Raw genomic sequence first — 19,445 nt, forward strand, 5'->3', positions numbered from 1 at the left:
CATGTCACAAAGCTCAAATAATCTCAAACTGGTTTCTTGAATGTGCCCACTATACTCAAATGGCCTCCACAGTCACCAGATCTCAATCCAATAGAGCACCTTTGGGATGTGGTGGAATGGGAGATTTGCATCATGTGCAGCTGACCAATCTGCTATCATGTCAATATGGACCAAAATCTCTAAACGAATGTTTCCAGCACCTTTTTGAATCTATTCCACGAAGATATGGCTAAAAAGTGGTTCTTGGCTCGTAATCATAGGGGAACCACTGTTGGTGCTATATAGCACCATATCTTAACATGTTCTGTATATGGTAGCGGTGCTATATAGCACCTCAGCCAAAGAACCAGTGAAGAACTGCTGAAGAACCCCTGAAGCACCAAGATTTGGTGCTATACAGCACTTTAAGTGCTTTCCCTATGATTACGAGCCAAAGAACCACTTTTAGTGCCATATAGCACCATTTTTTTTTAGAGTGTAAGGTTCGTAGATCTGTTGCCAGACATATAACATGCTAGAAACATAATAATCACTGCAATAATGATTCAGTTATAGGGCCATATTTACTAACAGCTTGGCCAGCACAAACCCTCTTTTTGCCGTTAAAAAACTACTGTCAGGATTTACTAAAGACACGCAGTGATAAATTAGCGCTGAAAAGGCATGGACAGGGTTATTTTTGCGGCTGACCTTATTACATTATGCATTTGCAGGAGTTTCCCTTTCAGATGCAAAATTCATAGGAGTAGAGTATCTAAATGAATCATGCGAGGTGATTTACTAAGGTTTGTGCTCGTCAATTTACTGGTGTTTGCCATTATTTACCGCTGGTCATTTTGGAAATGATACGGCTGCGTGTGCGTTATTCATTTGTGCGTCGTCCGTAGATCACGCGCAGAACTGTCCACTCCCATCTGCGCTTTTATGGAATTAGCGGTCTCAAGATAATTTGCCCTGTATAGTAAATCAGGCCCTTACACTCGTAAGCATTTGCCTATTACATTTTTTTTTTTTTTTTGCCAGGCAGTGTATATAGTACTGTTTTTTAATCAAGTTTTATATATTTGAGGTGTATTTCAGATATATTTTGTCATATGTAATTCGCACAGACATACATTTACGAGAATGAATGATTTCAAACCACGTGGCTTGTTTAGAGTGTTTTAGTGTGCTTTTCTAAGCAGTCCAATTTACAATTTGCATATGCTGGAACAAACAAGTGAGAAAAGACTTATGAAGTCTCCGTGTATACAGGAATCAGATTATTATAACGGTTTGGGGCGGGCATTTATCCACTTTGGTAAGTACGCCCTAGCAACCGTCATCAATGTCCTATTAACACTAACATCTTAGCAACCGCTTTACAATCATATCTTAGCAACAGAACGCACCCATCTCTGTTATCTCAATCCAAACGAAGTCTGAATAAATTCTCATATTTATATCCGTACGGCTCATCAATGCCTTCTTAAGCCGCAAAATAGTTTTAAATAGAATATTTTTCTTTCCTGATCTTCTTTAAAAGAAGATAAACCCTGACCTCTTCAGAAAGGTTCTGAAGCCTCTTAGATTACCTAGCTCACCACTAAAACTCAATCAAAGAAGCTTTTGTCAGGCTGTAGTGTCTGGCGAGAGTGAGCGAGCAGCACAGTGACCTTTCAACAATAGCCGCTGTTCTACAATGTGAACTATTGAGCTTAACAGCAGCGAATAAGGCCTGTCCATTCTGAGGAGACAATTGCATTCTCTAGGAAAGCAAGAGCCTACTCTGCGGCCAACCATCAAATACATGGGCTTTTCTGGATTAAAGCAGTCTATCTGGCCATTGCGGGGTCATCAGCTTTAAGGTGACGGTGCAGCAAAGACAAACAGCAGAGCCATTGTACAATTCTTATGGCATCAGAGCTATCACAACAAGCACACAGCCGCACAGACACAGGGCCAAAATCAACAGGCTCTCCATTCCTTTGGAACGATCCAACATGATATTTACATTGGATGAACACGAAGCAATACACTTTGTGAACATGATCATAGAGACGAGTAAAGGTTACAGATTTAGGGCAATGCTCGGTTGATTCAGACCATGACGTTTTTCAGAGACAAACTCTGTGCGGTTGCATACAATGGACGATGTGTTTGACGGATCGTCTTGGCCGTCTGTGCTGGCCACACACACGAGAGAAATAAACCACTATGGAATTGGCCTGAATAAATGATGTGTGAATGTCTAACTTAGTTGACATGCGTACAGTATGGACCTCTGTGCAGTCAAAAAATGGGGAGTAACCAGCGGGTGGGATGGGAGGGCGTACGTATGCGTTTAAGTGGCGAGGGCGAGTGGGTCACCGGCCAGATTAAAAAGACCCATAAGAGGATTGATACTTGAACAATCCTCTGTTTTTCTTGACTTTCAGAAAGGCAGACTGCTTCCTCGTGTTGTCGAGATCTGTCATGGCATTAACATGCCTTCAGGGGCTCCTTCAGACTCCCTGTGAAATCTGTCGTTATTTCACTTTCCCGCCATCCAAAGTGACAAAAAAGTGGTATTCTTTATATATCTGTAAGAGAAGCAGAAATGTAAGTCAATATTCACTCTGAATTCAAAACTGGAGAAAGGAAAGGAAAGGCTTACTGGATTTTTCAATGAATAACAACTTTAAGATATTGCATGGCTTTAGTAGACTTGGAATATAGTGCATGAGTAGTATGAATACTTTTAGAATATTTTGTGGTGCTTTTGTGCAGCTTAAAAGCTCCCATTCATTGTAATAGCATGGAAGAAAGCACCAGTAAATTGTATCTAAAAAAAGTTTCCTTTTGTGCTGAGATGGGTTGGAACAACATGAGAGAGAATAAATGATGACTAAATTTTCATGTTAAATTGACGGAGGTACGCTAGACATCGTGCGGAGACTATGATGCCACAAGGAACACAGTAATCTTTGATCTGTGATCCGAGTATTTGCTCTGCCACTTTATTGGTCAACAGGGTAATTTTGGAGGTTTGGCAGTCTTCCCTGACCTTTTTCTGTTTCCAGACAGACAGCAAATTGACAAATGAAAAAGACTGATAAACAAACACGCAGACGGCTTCACAGGACATCTGAACATGCTAAGATCCGCTACAGTGCCCTCGGCTTCGCGGGCCAGACGGTCGTGCCAACTATCTTGGCAGCGCACACTGTATGCCACCCACATCAGCAGAACCCTAACCCATACTGAAGAAATCAATAATGTGGATTCATCTCATGCTTTGAATGCCACGTAAATGTGGCATAAACTGACAATTTGAAAAAATTCCAGAAAAAACATTGGTTTTGGATCTATTCAGTATTCTTACTCCATCGTCTATAGGAGTAGGCTAACAGTAAAAGTTGAGAAGTTCATTTTGAGAGGACATTATCGCACTTATGGCAATATTATATCTTGATGACATAGTGCAGCAGATGAAAACAAAACACTCATAAAATGTAGGCCAAGAAAAGCATCTCTGTGGAGGACTAGGGTGTTGTTCTATCTATGTTTTTATAATAAAGTTTGTTGTTGGCGCCCTCTGCTGGGTAAGAGTTCTCGACACAATGAAAGCATACTAACTAGACACTGTTGTCTCTGTCCATTCCAGTTGTTGCTAGTCATATTGTACAGTTTAACTCCAGTCAAAGTTTGCCTAAAAGACATCAACTGTCTTTCATGTCAGGCTGCATGATACCTCATAGCATACCTCACGATTGAATGCCTTTGTATCCATCCAATATCTCTTTTTCTATACAGTATCTAACTATCTATCTATATAGTGTCTCTCGCTGTAAAAAAAATAATAATACACTATATCTACTCAATAAAATTGTGGCAAAAGATCACAAGCAATATTATTAATTAAATTCAACAAAAAAGAATTGAGTAAAAATTAAAGGTGCACTATGTAAAAAATGTTCAGTAAAATATCCAAAAACCACTAGGCCAGTGTTATATATTTTGCTTAGTTGAGTACTTACAATATCCCAAATTTTTCCAACTATTTGTAAATCGTGAGAAAATTGCTATTTTAACCAAGGAACCGGGACGTGTGAGGAAGTCGCCTGTCGATGGCGTCAAATCTGAGTTACCCTCTGTTTGGTTTATTTTGCAGAAACTCTTTACTCTCACTGCAATGTGCAACGAGTGTCATAGCAGCCGCCGAGTGAACACACAGAGTAACGTCATAACATAATTTTCAACACACTCAGATGTATCTAATATGATAAACAGAGCTGCGTTACCTCATACTCTTGACCGGAAAAGCGGAAGTGGCGCCGGCGACTGTGGCATAATAAAAGTCCAGCCGGCGACTATGCCATAGTAAAAGTCCCGCTGCTCGCGAGGCGTGTGTTGCGCTCTTCTTATTAACAATCGCTCCTGCTTCAAACTACAGTAACGTTAATAATCGCATCCATGAACATGATTTCTGCCCGAGTCCTATCCCGATTCTTTTCCACCGGCTGTGAAGTGAAGACCACATGTCCCAAGATTCTGCACTCAAACGTGGCGTCATCAAAATACGCCTTTGTTTTGAATAGGCGACCTCTAGTGGACGGAAAGGTTACATAGTGCAGCTTTAATTAATTCCTTAAAAGTCAACCAGAGTAACTGCAAATATACAAATTACAGCTGAAGAAAAGAGAAACACAAGAACTACAACGGACTTCAGCAAACAGCCTTAGATGAAATCAACTGAAAAGACATTACATTTCATTTATTACCAACTCGACTGACTTTATTTCTGTCATTTGTCTACATTTCTTTTTGAGAATTAACAGAGGTTTTGATGTAGATGTTTTATTGAATTATGGTGATAAGTGTTTCATTTACTTGGGCAGTTTGACTCTTGACTTTTTAAGTCAGTTTGTGGTTTTTGTAACAGTGTATGCAAACTATCTATACAGTATCTCTCTTTTATACAAAATATCTACCTATACTCTCTATCTATCTATCTATCTATCTATCTATCTATCTATCTATCTATCTATCTATCTATCTATCTATCTATCTATCTATCTATCTATCTATCTATCTATCTATCTATCTATCTATCTATCTATCTATCTATCTATCTATCTATCTATCTATCTATCTATCTATCTATCTATCTATCTATCTATCTATCTATCTATCTATTATATATCCATTTACCTATCCAAAATTAGATATTGAAACATATTGAACTTTGTCTCCTTGTCTCCTTGTCTCCTAGAATTTTACACTGCTTTAGCTGTGGCATAAATTGAAAATAATAATTGGGAAAAACTATGAACCTATAAAACAGTCCTTGTGAGGTTTGGAGATGGTGAATACAAATGACTTCATAGTTCAACTGCATCTCTTGGAGAAGTCTTACCCTATCACATTTATGCATGTGCAGACAGAGAATGAATTATTAAGAATTTGAGAATCCTCACAGGCGCTGTCCCTGCAGGAGAGAAACCTCTGCTAGATCAATATCTGCTTCACCTAGTGTCACTTGACAAGCGCTGGGAAATTGCTGCTGTACAAAATAAAAAAGTCCCAATTTCTTTCTAGGTCAAAGCTATTACATTTCCAAAATATCGAAGGCTCAAAATGCCCAGGCCTATCCAAGATTTTCTCTGTATCTCTAGTGTAGGGAAATACAATACAATTGCAGGTTTAGTCTCGAGTGGACCTTTCCTTCACTTTTGCCGCATTTCAATTTTCAAGATGGTAACTATGGAAACGCATGAAATGTTGACTAAGATGATGTGAGGGGGTAATACGTTCCTCACATTTCAGACTCAGGTTATAGACTGTAAGAAAGAACAGGTTCATGATATTTCTCATTAACCCATCTTACATCTTCATTAAATTACAGCAGCAGCAAAGCATGTATGGAAAGACCCCTGCAGGGGAATAATGGGATACATTCAAGGAAACGCACTGATCATCACCCAGAGAATTTGAGGATAAATGTGAAAATGTCTGCAAGTACAGAGAGTTATAATGAACTTTGCAGGCCTATACAATAATCAACATTTTAAGTCAGATGTGTTTAGTGCAAATTGACGACTGCCCAACACAACAATCAGTCTCTGAATAGCCCAACATTTAAAGCTGTTATTCTATCAAATCATTATCCCAGTGAATTTGGTGATTCAAGCCTTCAAAATAACAGTGTAAAAGCAAGAAAATAAGTCATTTGGGCCATCTGCCTAACATAGAGAAAATAATGGTATACCAAATAAATTAATTAATTAAAATGCAGTACTTACCAACCACTTCCTAAAGCAGCGGTCCTTTTTGCAAAAGGAAAAGTCCCGCTAAAGTTTAGCTCCTACAAAAAAAATGTAAAAGGAAAACACAATGTACAAGTATATCACTCTATACATCAATAAATTATGAAAATTGCATTGCAATGTAACCATCATACACTCTAAAAAATGCTGGGTTAAAAATAACCCAAGTTGGGTTGAAAATGGACTAACCCAGCATTTGGGTTGTTTTAACCCAGCGGTTGGGTTAAATGTTTGCTTAAAACAACCCAATCGCTGGGTTAAAACAACCCAGTCGCTGGGTTAAAACAACCCAATTGCTGGGTTAGTCCATTTTCAACCCAACTTGGGTTACTTTTAACCCAGCATTTTTTAGAGTGTATATAAAATGTATATATATGCATGTTATACGCCAGGCATAAAACATTTACCATTCAATTGTATGCAATATGTATCAGGCGTTTTTTTTTTCTCCTGAAAAAGGTCAAATACCTCTGAATCAGAGGTAGAGCAACTCTGGTGAAGCACTTGACAGTATTTTGGAAAGTCATACAAATGTGAGAGTTGTGAGAGTTGTTTCTGCTCTTCTGACTTACTTTTTGCTAAAAGGTATGAGCATGTCTGTTGATCGGAAATCATGCATTATATATGTACATAGCAGAGGCATACCATCCACAAAATCAACATATTAGATAGATGAGGGGAAATAGCAAGCAACATTTTTTTTTTTATGAAATCAAACACTTTATTGTATGCATGCCGTCCAGTTGAGAGATGAAGGTGTCTGATTGAGTGATTGATGTTAGTGGAATTACAATTATGAAGACAATAAAAAAAAATTAATATATCTATCCATACTGCATCAATTGGCAAAGCATAATTTTTTAAAACATTAACAAAGAAAACCAACCCAGAAAGAAACAAAAACAACAACAATCAATCCTGGAACAACTCAAGACACACGAAACACTAACAATTATTTTTTTGCCAAATATCAGTCTCTCTACTGTGAGTGTCAAAAACAGAATACAACAAAATAAATATGCCAATTACTCTCAGTGTGTCAAGTTACTTTAAGACTATATGAATAATCAGCAGAACCAACCACATTTTTTAAACCATTCTTTGCTTTCAGTGTAACACAGTGAAATCAGGGTCAGGTCAGATGATATCAAGCATTTCTGTCAAGTGTTTTCCTCTGTGTAACAGGACAAAACAGAGCTATCTTAAATCATAATAATTTTAATTATGATTAAAGCATACATCATATCATTTTTTGAAATCATTCTAGGTTTGTGCACAAAGCACGATCAAAGCAACTGCCAAAACAACATGAAATTAAAATGCTATTTAAATGATGCACAAATATTATTATCTTAAGAAGTGTTATCTTAAATATATTTTTTAAACACTGATTACTTATCAGTATAATGTCAACCACCATTAGTTAAATGATGCAGTACATAAACCCGAAAAGAATTGTGAAGACAAATTGTTCAAAGCACACAGTGAAAAAATCGAAGACATCATTACAGCAGTTTTCACTAGTTGATCACAAAGTTAAGCCCTCTTTAGTCATTTTGAACCTACTTAAATGTTAAACTCAGTAAAGCAATACACTCTCTTAAACTCATCAAGATGTGCAAAGTACAGGGTATTTGACATTCATGATCTATTTCCCTCACATGAATACTTTGCTTTAAGAACTCATTGTGTGGCAAACAAGAGATTAACTGAATGTGAACACGGATCTATATAAATGGCTAGATTGCTCATCGCGTTCTAAACTGCCATCAGGCAGTGAAGCCCATAGACAGTAAAAGAAATGGACACAGCGACCCCATAGACTTCCACAGTGAAAAGTGAAGTCAGTTAGAAGCACTCACTTCCTGATGGCTGAGCGTACAGCGCAGCCTCAGACTGAGTTTGACGACGTAAATGTGACGTGAGCAACCTGTCTGACAATTGTAAGCCTTCTAGTAGTTGTGCAAAGTGAAATCTGAATCACCGAATCTTGCAGAAACGGAGAGCGTGAGCAGGAGCAACTTTTGGTAAGTATTCTGATTAATTAGTTTGTCATTTTGCATAGTATTTATTTATTTATTTTAATAAATTGCCTCATAGACAGTAAAAGATTGCCTGTGAGCTCCTCCTGTCTATACGGTAATTTCTCTACTGTGCGCCGGTTGTCGCATGGTTATGACGCAATCGTTAGCCTATTTTTACAAAAACGGCTTCTAGGGGGCGATAGTGTAAGCTACAAGGTAATGGAGCCTTTTATACATTGTCGTGTTTCTTTAGAAATAAACAATGGACAAATGGAGTCTTTAAACGCCTTAGATGTAAAGTTATTCGCTGTCAAAGTGTTTAGCTGTCAAAATGAATGGGAGTCAATGGGAAGCTAACAGCAGGTAAAGGCTTGGTTAGCAATGGCTGCCCCTATGGAAGGTACGCTTTCCGGGGGCTGGATAACCCCCTTGGTGAAGCCACCGGAAGTGTTTGAGCGGCCATTTTACTATTCCCTGCATCATTGACGTACAGCTAAAACATTGACCTAAAATCACACGATTTGCAGCATCTCAGTCTCACAGGATTAGTTTTACGATATATGTATGTAAATTAATAGTTACTTCAGATGTTTTCTGTAAAGTTTTGGTCTTTTCGGAGAGGATGAGTCATATAGTGAAATCCTTAATGTGGGTGTGACTACTGCACACTGCCGACACAGGTAACGTAACTGTACTAACACAAAAATGTATTTCTTTATGTATGTAATGGAGTTGTATGTATTCATATTTATTGGAATACATATCCATAAAAATATGTATTCATTCAGCTAATCACCGACATACGTTAATTAGGGGTTAGTAATATTAAACATATATCTGTGTTTAGCTGCAGAAATTGATTCAAATAGCTTATATAATAAATATTAATACCAGCCTCTATATTGCACTATATTGTATTACAATTAAAAGTTTGTCTTCATCTCGGAAATAAAGCAAGCATCACCCGAATAAGTTATGTGTATTTTATTTCCTGATTGAGCAACATCTATTTCAGACTCTTAAAGACAGTGCAAATGTATGCCGTTTGTTTCCATATGAGTATAACTGTTATATGAGTATTCCATAAGTCTTTTTATTTAATCATCGTTTAAATCATTAACTGCTTCAAAATGCATGCTGTTAACGAAATCATTGTTGAAACATTTGCAGTTAGCCTAGGCTACTGTGTGAATAAAAACAATACTACAGCACAACACAACAGTACAATGCGATTTCAGGTTATGTTTTCAAGTCATAAAAATTCGTGCTTTGACATTTGTGATACGCTGAAGTGTCTCGTCCGCCCGCCGAGCTGATGTTCTCTACTATAATGAATATGAACGTAACTTTTTAATAAGCAGGGGAAATTCCTGACTTTAAACTAAGTCTTCAAATATAAATATGCTGACTCGTAAGGCAGTTTTCTCAGTAAAATCATATAATTTCCTACTGATTCAATAGAACGCGTGAGCTTACTAGGAAATACCAAAATGGCGGCGCGACGGCTTCACTTTTTATGACGTCATGAGCAGTCCAGTCATTTATATAGATCAGTGAATGTGAATTATATTTTAATTTGGAATTTGTGTTGAATGAAATTCAAATATAAATATTCTTAAAAACAAATTAAAATGTGCTTATAAAAGACTCATGAACACAAATATAAGGTAAACAATTTGCATTACTAGTACCTTTCGATATATTTATTTGTCTTCTAATTTTAAAAAAAAGCTCTGAAATGTGTTAGTTAACGAGTCCCTCATTATTCTCTGTACAACGTTAAATAGCAAGAAAAATTACCTGTGTAACCCTACACAAATCACCCTTATAGGCCAAAATATACACATACACATTTTTTTTTACACAAAATCTGTGATATCTGCAGGTCAGACAAATCATGACAGCTGCATTGTTTCAGGCAAAGATGATTACAGGACTTCATGAGATGATGGTGGGCAGAGCAATATTTTCATGTCCGTAAAATAAAAGCTCTGGACTTTGCTGCAATAGCAATTCATATTCTTGAAATATTTAGACACAATGAATGTGGAGATCTGGAAATATACTGTAGTGCTTTGCGAGGGGTCTGTGGTGTGTTTTCCCTTTTTGCATATCATTCTTACTAAATATGTTTCACTTTCATTTCAATTTCAAAATATTGTCCAAATGGGCAAAAAATGTAAACGAAAACTACCCCAGTTTAGGGTTGAACAACAAGTGCAACCTGTGAGCCTCCCTCTCTTCCTGGTCCCTCACTGAGGAGTGCACTCGCCTGGTTGCTCGTTTTGAGGACTGTCCAATGTGCTCTCATTCTTCTGCTCCACTGCCACCTACAAGACAACAGAAGCAAGTGCAAGTGAGTAGCTGAGTATTAGCAAATGCTTTCCACAAGGAGGCAGTCAACTACAAGGCAAGGAAGCTGGGAGTAATAACATAGTGTAAAGGGAACAACCTAATCTCAGGCACCACCTGTTTCCACATGCTCATCCCATTTCAATCTGCCCATGACTGACCTCACTGGGGTTCAGCATCTTCTGCCACTTTCCTGCCCTGCAGCTATGATGCATTTATCATATAGAGCAAGATGCTTCATCAGCAGGTTTCTCTGTCATTCCTATACGGAGGTTACAGGCAGAGTTTTACATCTTGTTCCTGCCGCCCTGCTGTTTGTTGCGCACCTCTGCTCAGTGATGAATCACTCCCTGTGGCTGCTGAACAGTAATGGGAACAGATGTTTGTAGAGCACAGCTCCAGCCACCTTAATGACATGTTCGGAATGCAGTAGGGAAAACAAGCTCTGGCAGCTGACACAGCAGGTTGCTTGAGGGTGACAACTTGTCTTTCAGTGGCTTTGTCACAGGGTACATGACATTTAGCTCAGACCCGTCCCGAAGGGCTTGAAAATCACCACTAAATAACCAGATTAAATTACCGGTTTTCTAAAGTGTAATTTTGAGGGTGAGGACAGGTGTATAACATCTAACAAGATATAAACATAGCTTAAAATCACTGCACTAACACATACTTTGGGGAGAGTGGGGTAAGATGTGCCAGCCTTTAATCTTGCAAAATGTGACTTTAGAAAGCACCAATCATATATAACTGCCTGTGATTGAGTGCTCTATTATATAGTGTTACACACACACACACACATATATATACATTTTTACATTTTATATATATATATATATATACACACACCGATCAGGCATAACATTATGACCACTGATAGGTGAAGCGAATAACACTTATTATCTCTTCATCACTGCACCTGTTAGCGGGTGGGATATATTAGGCAGCAAGTGAACATTTTGTCCTCAAAGTTGATGTGTTAGAAGCAGGAAAAATGGGCAAGCGTAAGGATTCGAGCAAGTTTGACCTGGGCCAAATTGTGAAGGCTAGACGCCTTTGTCAGAGCATTTCCAAAACTGCAGCTCTTGTGGGTTGTTTTCCCGGTCTGCAGTGGTCAGTATCTATCAAAAGTGGTCAAAGGAAGGAACAGTGGTGAACCGGTGACAGGGTCATGGGCGGCCAAGGCTCATTGATGCACGTGGGGAGCAAAGGCTGGCCAGTGTGGTCTGATCAAACAGACAAGCTACCATGCTAGTTAATAATTTAATTACCATGCTAGTAATAATTTTATGCCTGATCAGTTTATATACATACTTTTATTTTACACTGATACTTTATATTAATAAATTTTCAAAAAACACCTAAAGACACATCTCTTCCAGCAGCACCTGACCAATCAAGAATAGCACTTATCATTCTATTCATTTTCTGTCTGTCTAATTTTTTTTTTTTTTTAAATAAACGCTCCTGTGCGTTCTGAGCTAGATTAACTGAGACTTGCTACAGCACTTGCATACTGTTGTCCTTGACTGTTCTAGTTGCTTCTTTTGCTCTCATTTGTAAGTCGCTTTGGATAAAAGCGTCTGCTAAATGACTAAATGTAAATGTAAATTAATAATATTACAAAAACTATAACTAATACACTGAAATATTATAAATGTCACTACACTGAATTTTGTTTTATATGATTTTATTATGAAAATCAGAGTATTCTGCAGCAAAATAAGACATAGTATTGTGCATTAATAAATCACTTTATGTTCATTTTTTTATTTTAAATGTATTCAATTTAATATTTACACTGATGCAATGTGGTTCAGTAAGGTGTGGAAAGTTTTCCACACCAAATTCTCAATCCTCCTTGCCTAGAGGACAATTTAAGTAAAATGTGTCACAGTTTACTCCACCTTCACACACACACACACACACACACACAGAATACCTGATAGGAGTAATGTGATTTGTAGGTGATCCATTTCTTCAAGTCAGTTCTGTCCCCCACAGACAGAGACCGAACGGTGGCTTTGGATGCAGAAGCAGAGGGCATGTCAAACTCAACCTCTACCAGGCACTCAAATTTAGGAGGCACCTCCCAATCTGAGCCCAGCTCCAAACGACAGAAGAACGTATGAGGATGCCCCAGTGCTGCAAAAAAATACCATCCACAACCATATTAAATGTAATGTATGCAATATTAAAGCAAATTATTAATTAATGCAAATTACTACATGACATTTTAGATGAAGGACCTGAGCTGTGTAATGTATAATTTAACATTAGCAAAGAACTGGCCTCGATTTTGCCAAAATGAATTGAAGAAAACTCAAGAATTGTCAAATATGGATTTTTTTTATTTATTTACAAAAACCCATAGATTCGCTTCAGAAGGCATTTATTAACCCCCCGGAGCCGTGTGGATTAGTTTTATAATGGATGGATAAACTTTTTAGGGCTTCAAATTTTGGGCTGTCATTTACTGCCATTATAATGCCTGGAAGAGCCAGGACATCTTTTAAAGGATTAGTTCACTTCAAAATGAAAATTTCCTGATATTTTTTTACTCACCCCATCTCATCCAAGGTGTTTGTGTCTTTCTTTCTTCAGTTGAAAAGAAATTACGTTTTTTGAGGAAAACATTCCAGGATTTTTCTCCACATACACTCACCAAAATGATTATTAGGAACACCATACTAATACTGTGTTTGACCCCCTTTCACCTTCAGAACTGCCTTAATTCTATGTGGCATTGATTCAACAAGGTCCTGAAAGCATTCTTTAGAAATGTTGGCCCATATTGATAGGATAGCATCTTGCAGTTGATGGTGATTTGTGGGACGCACATCCAGGGCACAAAGCTCCCGTTCCACCACATCCCAAAGATGCTCTATTGGGTTGAGATCTGGTGACTGTGGGGGCCATTTTAGTACAGTGAACTCATTGTCATGTTCAAGAAACCAATTTGAAATTATTCGAGCTTTGTGACATGGTGCATTATCCTGCTGGAAGTAGCCATCAGAGGATGGGTACATGGTGGTCATAAAGAGATGGACATGGTCAGAAACAATGCTCAGGTAGGCCGTGGCATTTAAACAATGCCCAATTGGCACTAAGGCGCCTAAAGTGTGCCAAGAAAACATCCCCCACACCATTACACCACCACCACCAGCCTGCACAGTGGTAACAAGGCATGATGGATCCATGTTCTCATTCTGTTTACGCCAAATTCTGACTCTACCATCTGAATGTCTCAACAGAAATCGAGACTCATCAGACCAGGCAAAATTTTTCCAGTCTTCAACTGTCCAATTTTGGTGAGCTCGTGCAAATTGTAGCCTCTTTTTCCTATTTGTAGTGGAGATGAGTGGTACCCGGTGGGGTCTTCTGCTGTTGTAGCCCATCCGCCTCAAGGTTGTGCGTGTTGTGACTTCACAAATGCTTTGCTGCATACCTCGGTTGTAACGAGTGGTTATTTTTTTGTCAAAGTTGCTCTTCTATCAGCTTGAATCAGTCGGCCCATTCTCCTCTGACCTCTAGCATCAACAAGGCATTTTCGCCCACAGGACTGCCGCATACTGAATGTTTTTCCCTTTTCACACCATTCTTTGTAAACCCTAGAAATGGTTGTGCGTGAAAATCCCAGTAACTGAGCAGATTGTGAAATACTCAGACCGGCCCGTCTGGCACCAACAACCATGCCACGCTCAAAATAGCTTAAATCACCTTTCTTTCCCATTCTTACATTCAGTTTGGAGTTCAGGAGATCGTCTTGACCAGGACCACACCCCTAAATGCATTGAAGCAACTGCCATGTGATTGGTTGATTGGATAATTGCATTAATGAGAAATTGAACAGGTGTTCCTAATAATCCTTTAGGTGAGTGTAATAGACTTCAATGGGAACCAAAATGTTGAACTTGGGGGGGGTACTTCCGCCCCAAGAGAACATGCAAAGATTAATACAAATGCCCTTTACCAAAACACTCCATCTTCAACTTCAAAATTGTCCGACATCATTGTTTTACCTTTTTTTGCTAAAGAATGTTTGTATTAGTCTTCGCATGTGCGCTTTGTAAACACGGGGGCAGTGCAAGATGAGCAATTTAGGTTAAAACGTTTTTTTATTTTTATTTTAATGACCGATCATTTCACTAGATAAGAGCCTATTCCTCAGCTGGGATCATGCAGAGCCTCTGAGTCTGAAGCCCTTCGAAGCCCTTTGAAACTTCATTGATTCGGACCTTCAACATTTTGGTTGCCATTGAAGCCTATGATGTGGAGAAAAATCCTGGAATGTTTTCCTAAAAAAAACTAAATTTCTTTTCGACTGAAGAAAGAAAGACATGAACATCTTGGATGAGATTGGGGTGAGTAAAATATCAGGAAATTTTCATTTTGAAGTGAACTAATCCTTTAATATAACTCTGATTGTATTCATCTGAAAGAACAAAGAAGAATGTAATATACACCTAGGATGGCTTGAGGGTGAGTAAATCATGGGGTAATTTTCATTTTTGGGTGAACTATCCCTTTAAAACCTAAACATATCCTTTAAAATTGCTTTTGTAAAGCTATTGTATGGCTTCAGAAGACTATAGCTTATGAGTCATATGAACTACTTGTATGATACTTAAATAGGAACCTGACAGACATTCGTTAAAATATCTTCTTGTCTGTTCAATTGTACAAGGAATGTCATATGAGTTTGGAAGGACATGAGAGTGAGTAAATGATGAACAACATTCACTGTTTTTCCTTAAAACATTACTCCAGAGAACAGAGAATGAAAGAAAAAAACATATTTGAGGAAAACTGAATTGTAAAGCTCACGGGTGTCAGACAGTGAGTCTGTGAATTAACAGATAATGACAGCTTGAGCTTTGTCTAACCAATCAGACTCATACAGGGGGAGGGGATCCCTGCTGATGTACTATTGAAAAGCCTAAAGCACTGGCCATTGACAAAGCAAAATACCACCACTGGCCACAATGCAAATGTTATGACAACAGAAAATCAACAATAAGGATAAAAGATTATTTCTACATCACTGCACTTGCTTTGGGAATGAATGCTGCATTAAAGTGGCATGGCTTGTTACCGCAGCATTGTGATTTGGGTTTTTGTGAGGATTTATTCAGCAGCATCAAAATATAAAAATCCTTAATCTACTATCTATACTAATATTCTCATAATGATACTAGAGAAAAACACACTAAAATAAAAGGAACATTCTCAAATATTTCCATTAACCAATGTTATGTGACTAAAATGAAATTTTTTCTCAATAAGTCATTCCAAAACACATGGCAATGGATGTTTGTAGGTTTACGTATATCGCAGCCACCATACTAGCCAATATTTTTAATCGAAGGAGACGTAGGCATGTTATACAAGCATTAATGGCAGGGAAAGCCCCTTATACTTGGGAGCGGCCACATAAGAGGTATTTCTGGGAGGTTATATACATGATTTCACAGAGTAACTGTAGCCTGGTTTCCATTACAGATTCCAGTATTCCTGTAATTCTTTTGTCTTTTATGAGTTTAATAAATAACTCTCGTCTTCTGTCCAAACATACCGCGCTATCTTTAAAGAATGATCATGTGACTTAAGTACGCCAGGTGACCTGTAAATGCGTTTTCATTCCAGTTTTGCAAGATATTAATTTTTCGAATTGATTTTCGAAAACCACCTCATGCGAACATAAAAATGTTTTTGTGATATATAGGAGTTTTTGCAAAACTGAAGTGTTTCCATTGGGCGTATTTTCAATTCACAATTTCAATTTGCGCAATTTGAAGGGTAATGGAAACGCAGCTAGAGACTCAAAATTGTTGGTTAATTTACTGACTTGATCGATCTAACCTCCATCTGATGGAATATATTAGCTAGATAAAATAAAACAGCTCTAACACAGCTTTGATATTATATAAGAGAAACAGAGGAGAACAAGATCAGTTTAACCTGAAATGTAGAGAGTGCATCATGGCTATTCTACGCTAATGCTATATCTAACTATTTCGATTTTTAGGTCAATTGACACAAAACAAAAATAAATAAATAAATAAATAAACAGGGAAGAGCATGAGTACTCTCAGTGACAATTGATTCGTTATGAAAACACAATAACTGTAACTTCTCAACTACTTTTTTAACTTCCTGCATTCAAAACATTTTCAAAAGCCAAGTTGATTCCTGTTGTCACAGCATTTGACACCATAGCTACCTCAAATTCAGACCTACGTTCTCACCTGAGTTCTTATCTGGCAGGCGACTGATCCTCCACACCACAGACCTAAACGACTGTTCGTATTTAGCCGTGCCGAGCGTGACCCTCATAGCTGGTTCGGACCCTGACGTGCTGGTTGAACCAAAGCTGGCTCCTTTATTGAACCGAGCCTTCAGGGACTTTTCTCCCGTCACGCTCTCCCGCCTAAAGTTCTTTGCCCAAATGTCTGGTATGGGATAACGTATAGCAATGTTCTCACATGGTATTAAAGTTAAAGGATTCCGATTGGATGAGAACCCCGTTGACATGACCAGCCAGGACTGCACCTCCACCTCCGCACCCTTGACGCAAGCGACTGTTCGCAGGGTGAAGGGAAGGGTTTTTTCTGCGAAGGCAGTGCGGAAACGCAGCAGTTCAAATCGACGACCAACCGGTGGACTAAACGTAATGGCACGGGACTCTGTGAACTCCAACTGGTCTGCACACTCATGCAGTCGACAATCACGCATTTGAATCCAACGTGATGTTGTGTTGGGAATTATGTCATGCCGAGAAACCACCTCTTTACCTTTGACCTGGACATCATTGAGGCCAATACTACAAGGTGGAGATCCATTCAAGAATGCTAGCATGTTCACTCGGGTCAAAACTAGCTGCTCCAAGATACGGCTGTCCCCTTTTGACAGAATCCCATAAAAGTTATCCCTCACCTCCACATGGACCTCCTCGTCAGTGTAAGTCGTTGGCCAATTGAGACCTTCTTGATCCACTGAGAGTCCTACAAGCCTCTCCTGCAAAGCATGACGAAAGCTCAAAAAGTCCTGGTAGTTTATGGTCCCAAGCTTCACCGCTTGCTCTTTTACGGGCAAATGTACCACTGTGACCTTGGGCTGGATCTTCCTCTTCTCCTTGTAAACCACATTGTCTACACTGATAGTATGAACCCGACCGTTCTCGTCATAGTTTTGGAGCTTGGGTTCAGATATCTCATGCTGGGAGTTCAGCTGGAACTCTTTGAAGGGCTTTTCCAGCCCTTTCTCATAGAAAAGTTGCAGCTGGCCACTGTTCGTCAATCTGACAAATATTGGTCCCCAGTGACGTGAGGACATGATGTTCTTCTTCTCAGGGATGCGCAGGAGCATGGGCCAGCCTTCCTGAGGAGTCATGTGGTCTGGTTTGTAGGTGGAATCATCTGAGAAAATTTCATCCACCGAATCATCTGGTAGTGTAGGACTACCGTCACAGTCAGGGTCAGAGATGTGTATATTCTTGAGTTGATCCAGACCATCTACAGGAAAGCCTGATGGGACACTATCTTTTCCAATTGCAGAGTCCTTCTGAGCTGAAAAAAGCGAAATAGATTCCTTTTTGATAGCATCATCTTGATACTCAAAGAATGGTGAGCTGAAGCTGGACACATTCTGTGTCTCTGGACACAAGCTAATGCCTTGGGATGTTTTCAGGTCTGTTTTGTCAAAATAGGCACTGAAAGGGTTAATAGGGGAAGGTTGTAGGTTGGAGAAATCATCATCCAGGAAAGGGTTCTTCTTGTTGTAAGGGATGCTGTTGTTCAATAGTGTGTTATCAAAGGCAAAGACGGAATTGGTGCCATCAGGGGTCAAGTCCAGGATGTGTCTCTCTCTCATCTGTCCAAAAATGGAAGAGGAAATCAAGTTGCTGTTGGCATCTTGCAGTGGAGAGTTGTTGAGATTATCCAGTTTTATATTAGACGATCTCCCTGGAGGCTGGATGTCCTCATCATCATCATCAAAAGTAACCCAACTCGTAAAGTGGTTGGAGGTGACATATGAATGGCCATTAGTGTGTTGGTTATTTGCTGTCCAGTTGAATGAATCCATGGTTATTTCTTCATCCTCTTGGCACACAGAGGAATCTATCAATAAAAAAAGAAGACAGAGCTGTTTCAAAACTTTCAAATCAAATTTGAGCTCTCCGACATTTAATAATGAATACTTTTATAACGGAAGCATTCTCTCAAAAGAATTAACAGAAAGGAAGGCACATGTCATGGGAGGCAGACATAATCTTATAAACAAGGAAATGCCTAACCTCCTTGGCACTATCTTTTGAGTTTATTTTTGAAAAGTCACAATGGTTGGACTATTTGGGTCTAAATCAAAAAAAGAATGAAAGAAAGACATTTCTACTAACAGAAAGGAGGAATGATTCCAATCAACTACGATTCACAAGCGTTTAAACATACATTTCTCTCTTTTCACATGTTATGCATTTATTTCAACACAGATACACTATATTGCCAAAAGTTTTGAGACGTCTGCCTTTACATGCACATGAACTTTAATGGCATCCCACTCTTAATCAGTAGGGTTTAATATGGAGTTGGCCCACCCTTTGCAGCTATAACAGACTTAACTCTTCTGGGAAGGCTTTCCACAAGGTTTAGGAGTGTGTCAATGGGAATTTTTGACAATTTTTCTAGAAGCGCATTTGTGAGGTCAGGCACTGATGTTGGACGAGAAGGCCTGGTTCGTAGTCTCCACTCTAATTCCACCCAAAAGTGTTCTATCGGGTTGA

General features: G+C 38.7%; 1 protein-coding gene across 6 annotated transcripts in view; it reads right to left on the bottom strand.

The window, feature by feature from the left end:
* Positions 1-1,018: 1,018 nt before the first annotated feature.
* The window catches only part of ston2 (stonin 2), a 44,941-nt gene continuing 26,514 nt past the window's right edge, over positions 1,019-19,445 (bottom strand). For 4 of the 6 annotated variants that reach the window (XM_079833728.1, XM_079833730.1, XM_079833733.1 and 1 more), the window contains 3 exons: positions 16,912-18,783; positions 12,606-12,808; positions 6,996-10,641 (listed from right to left, as the gene is read on the bottom strand). In XM_079833728.1, the coding sequence (XP_079689854.1) occupies positions 10,564-10,641; positions 12,606-12,808; positions 16,912-18,783 (2,153 nt within the window). In that variant the 3' untranslated portion in view covers positions 6,996-10,563. Of the gene's footprint in view, positions 2,562-6,263; positions 6,326-6,995; positions 10,642-12,118; positions 12,809-16,911; positions 18,784-19,445 lie in introns of those variants that run through there. The other 2 variants (XM_079833729.1, XM_079833731.1) reach the window with 2 other exon arrangements.

The sequence above is a fragment of the Gobio gobio genome (assembly GCF_949357685.1).
Source record: "Gobio gobio genome assembly, chromosome: 13".
NCBI classification, from domain to species: domain Eukaryota; kingdom Metazoa; phylum Chordata; class Actinopteri; order Cypriniformes; family Gobionidae; genus Gobio; species Gobio gobio.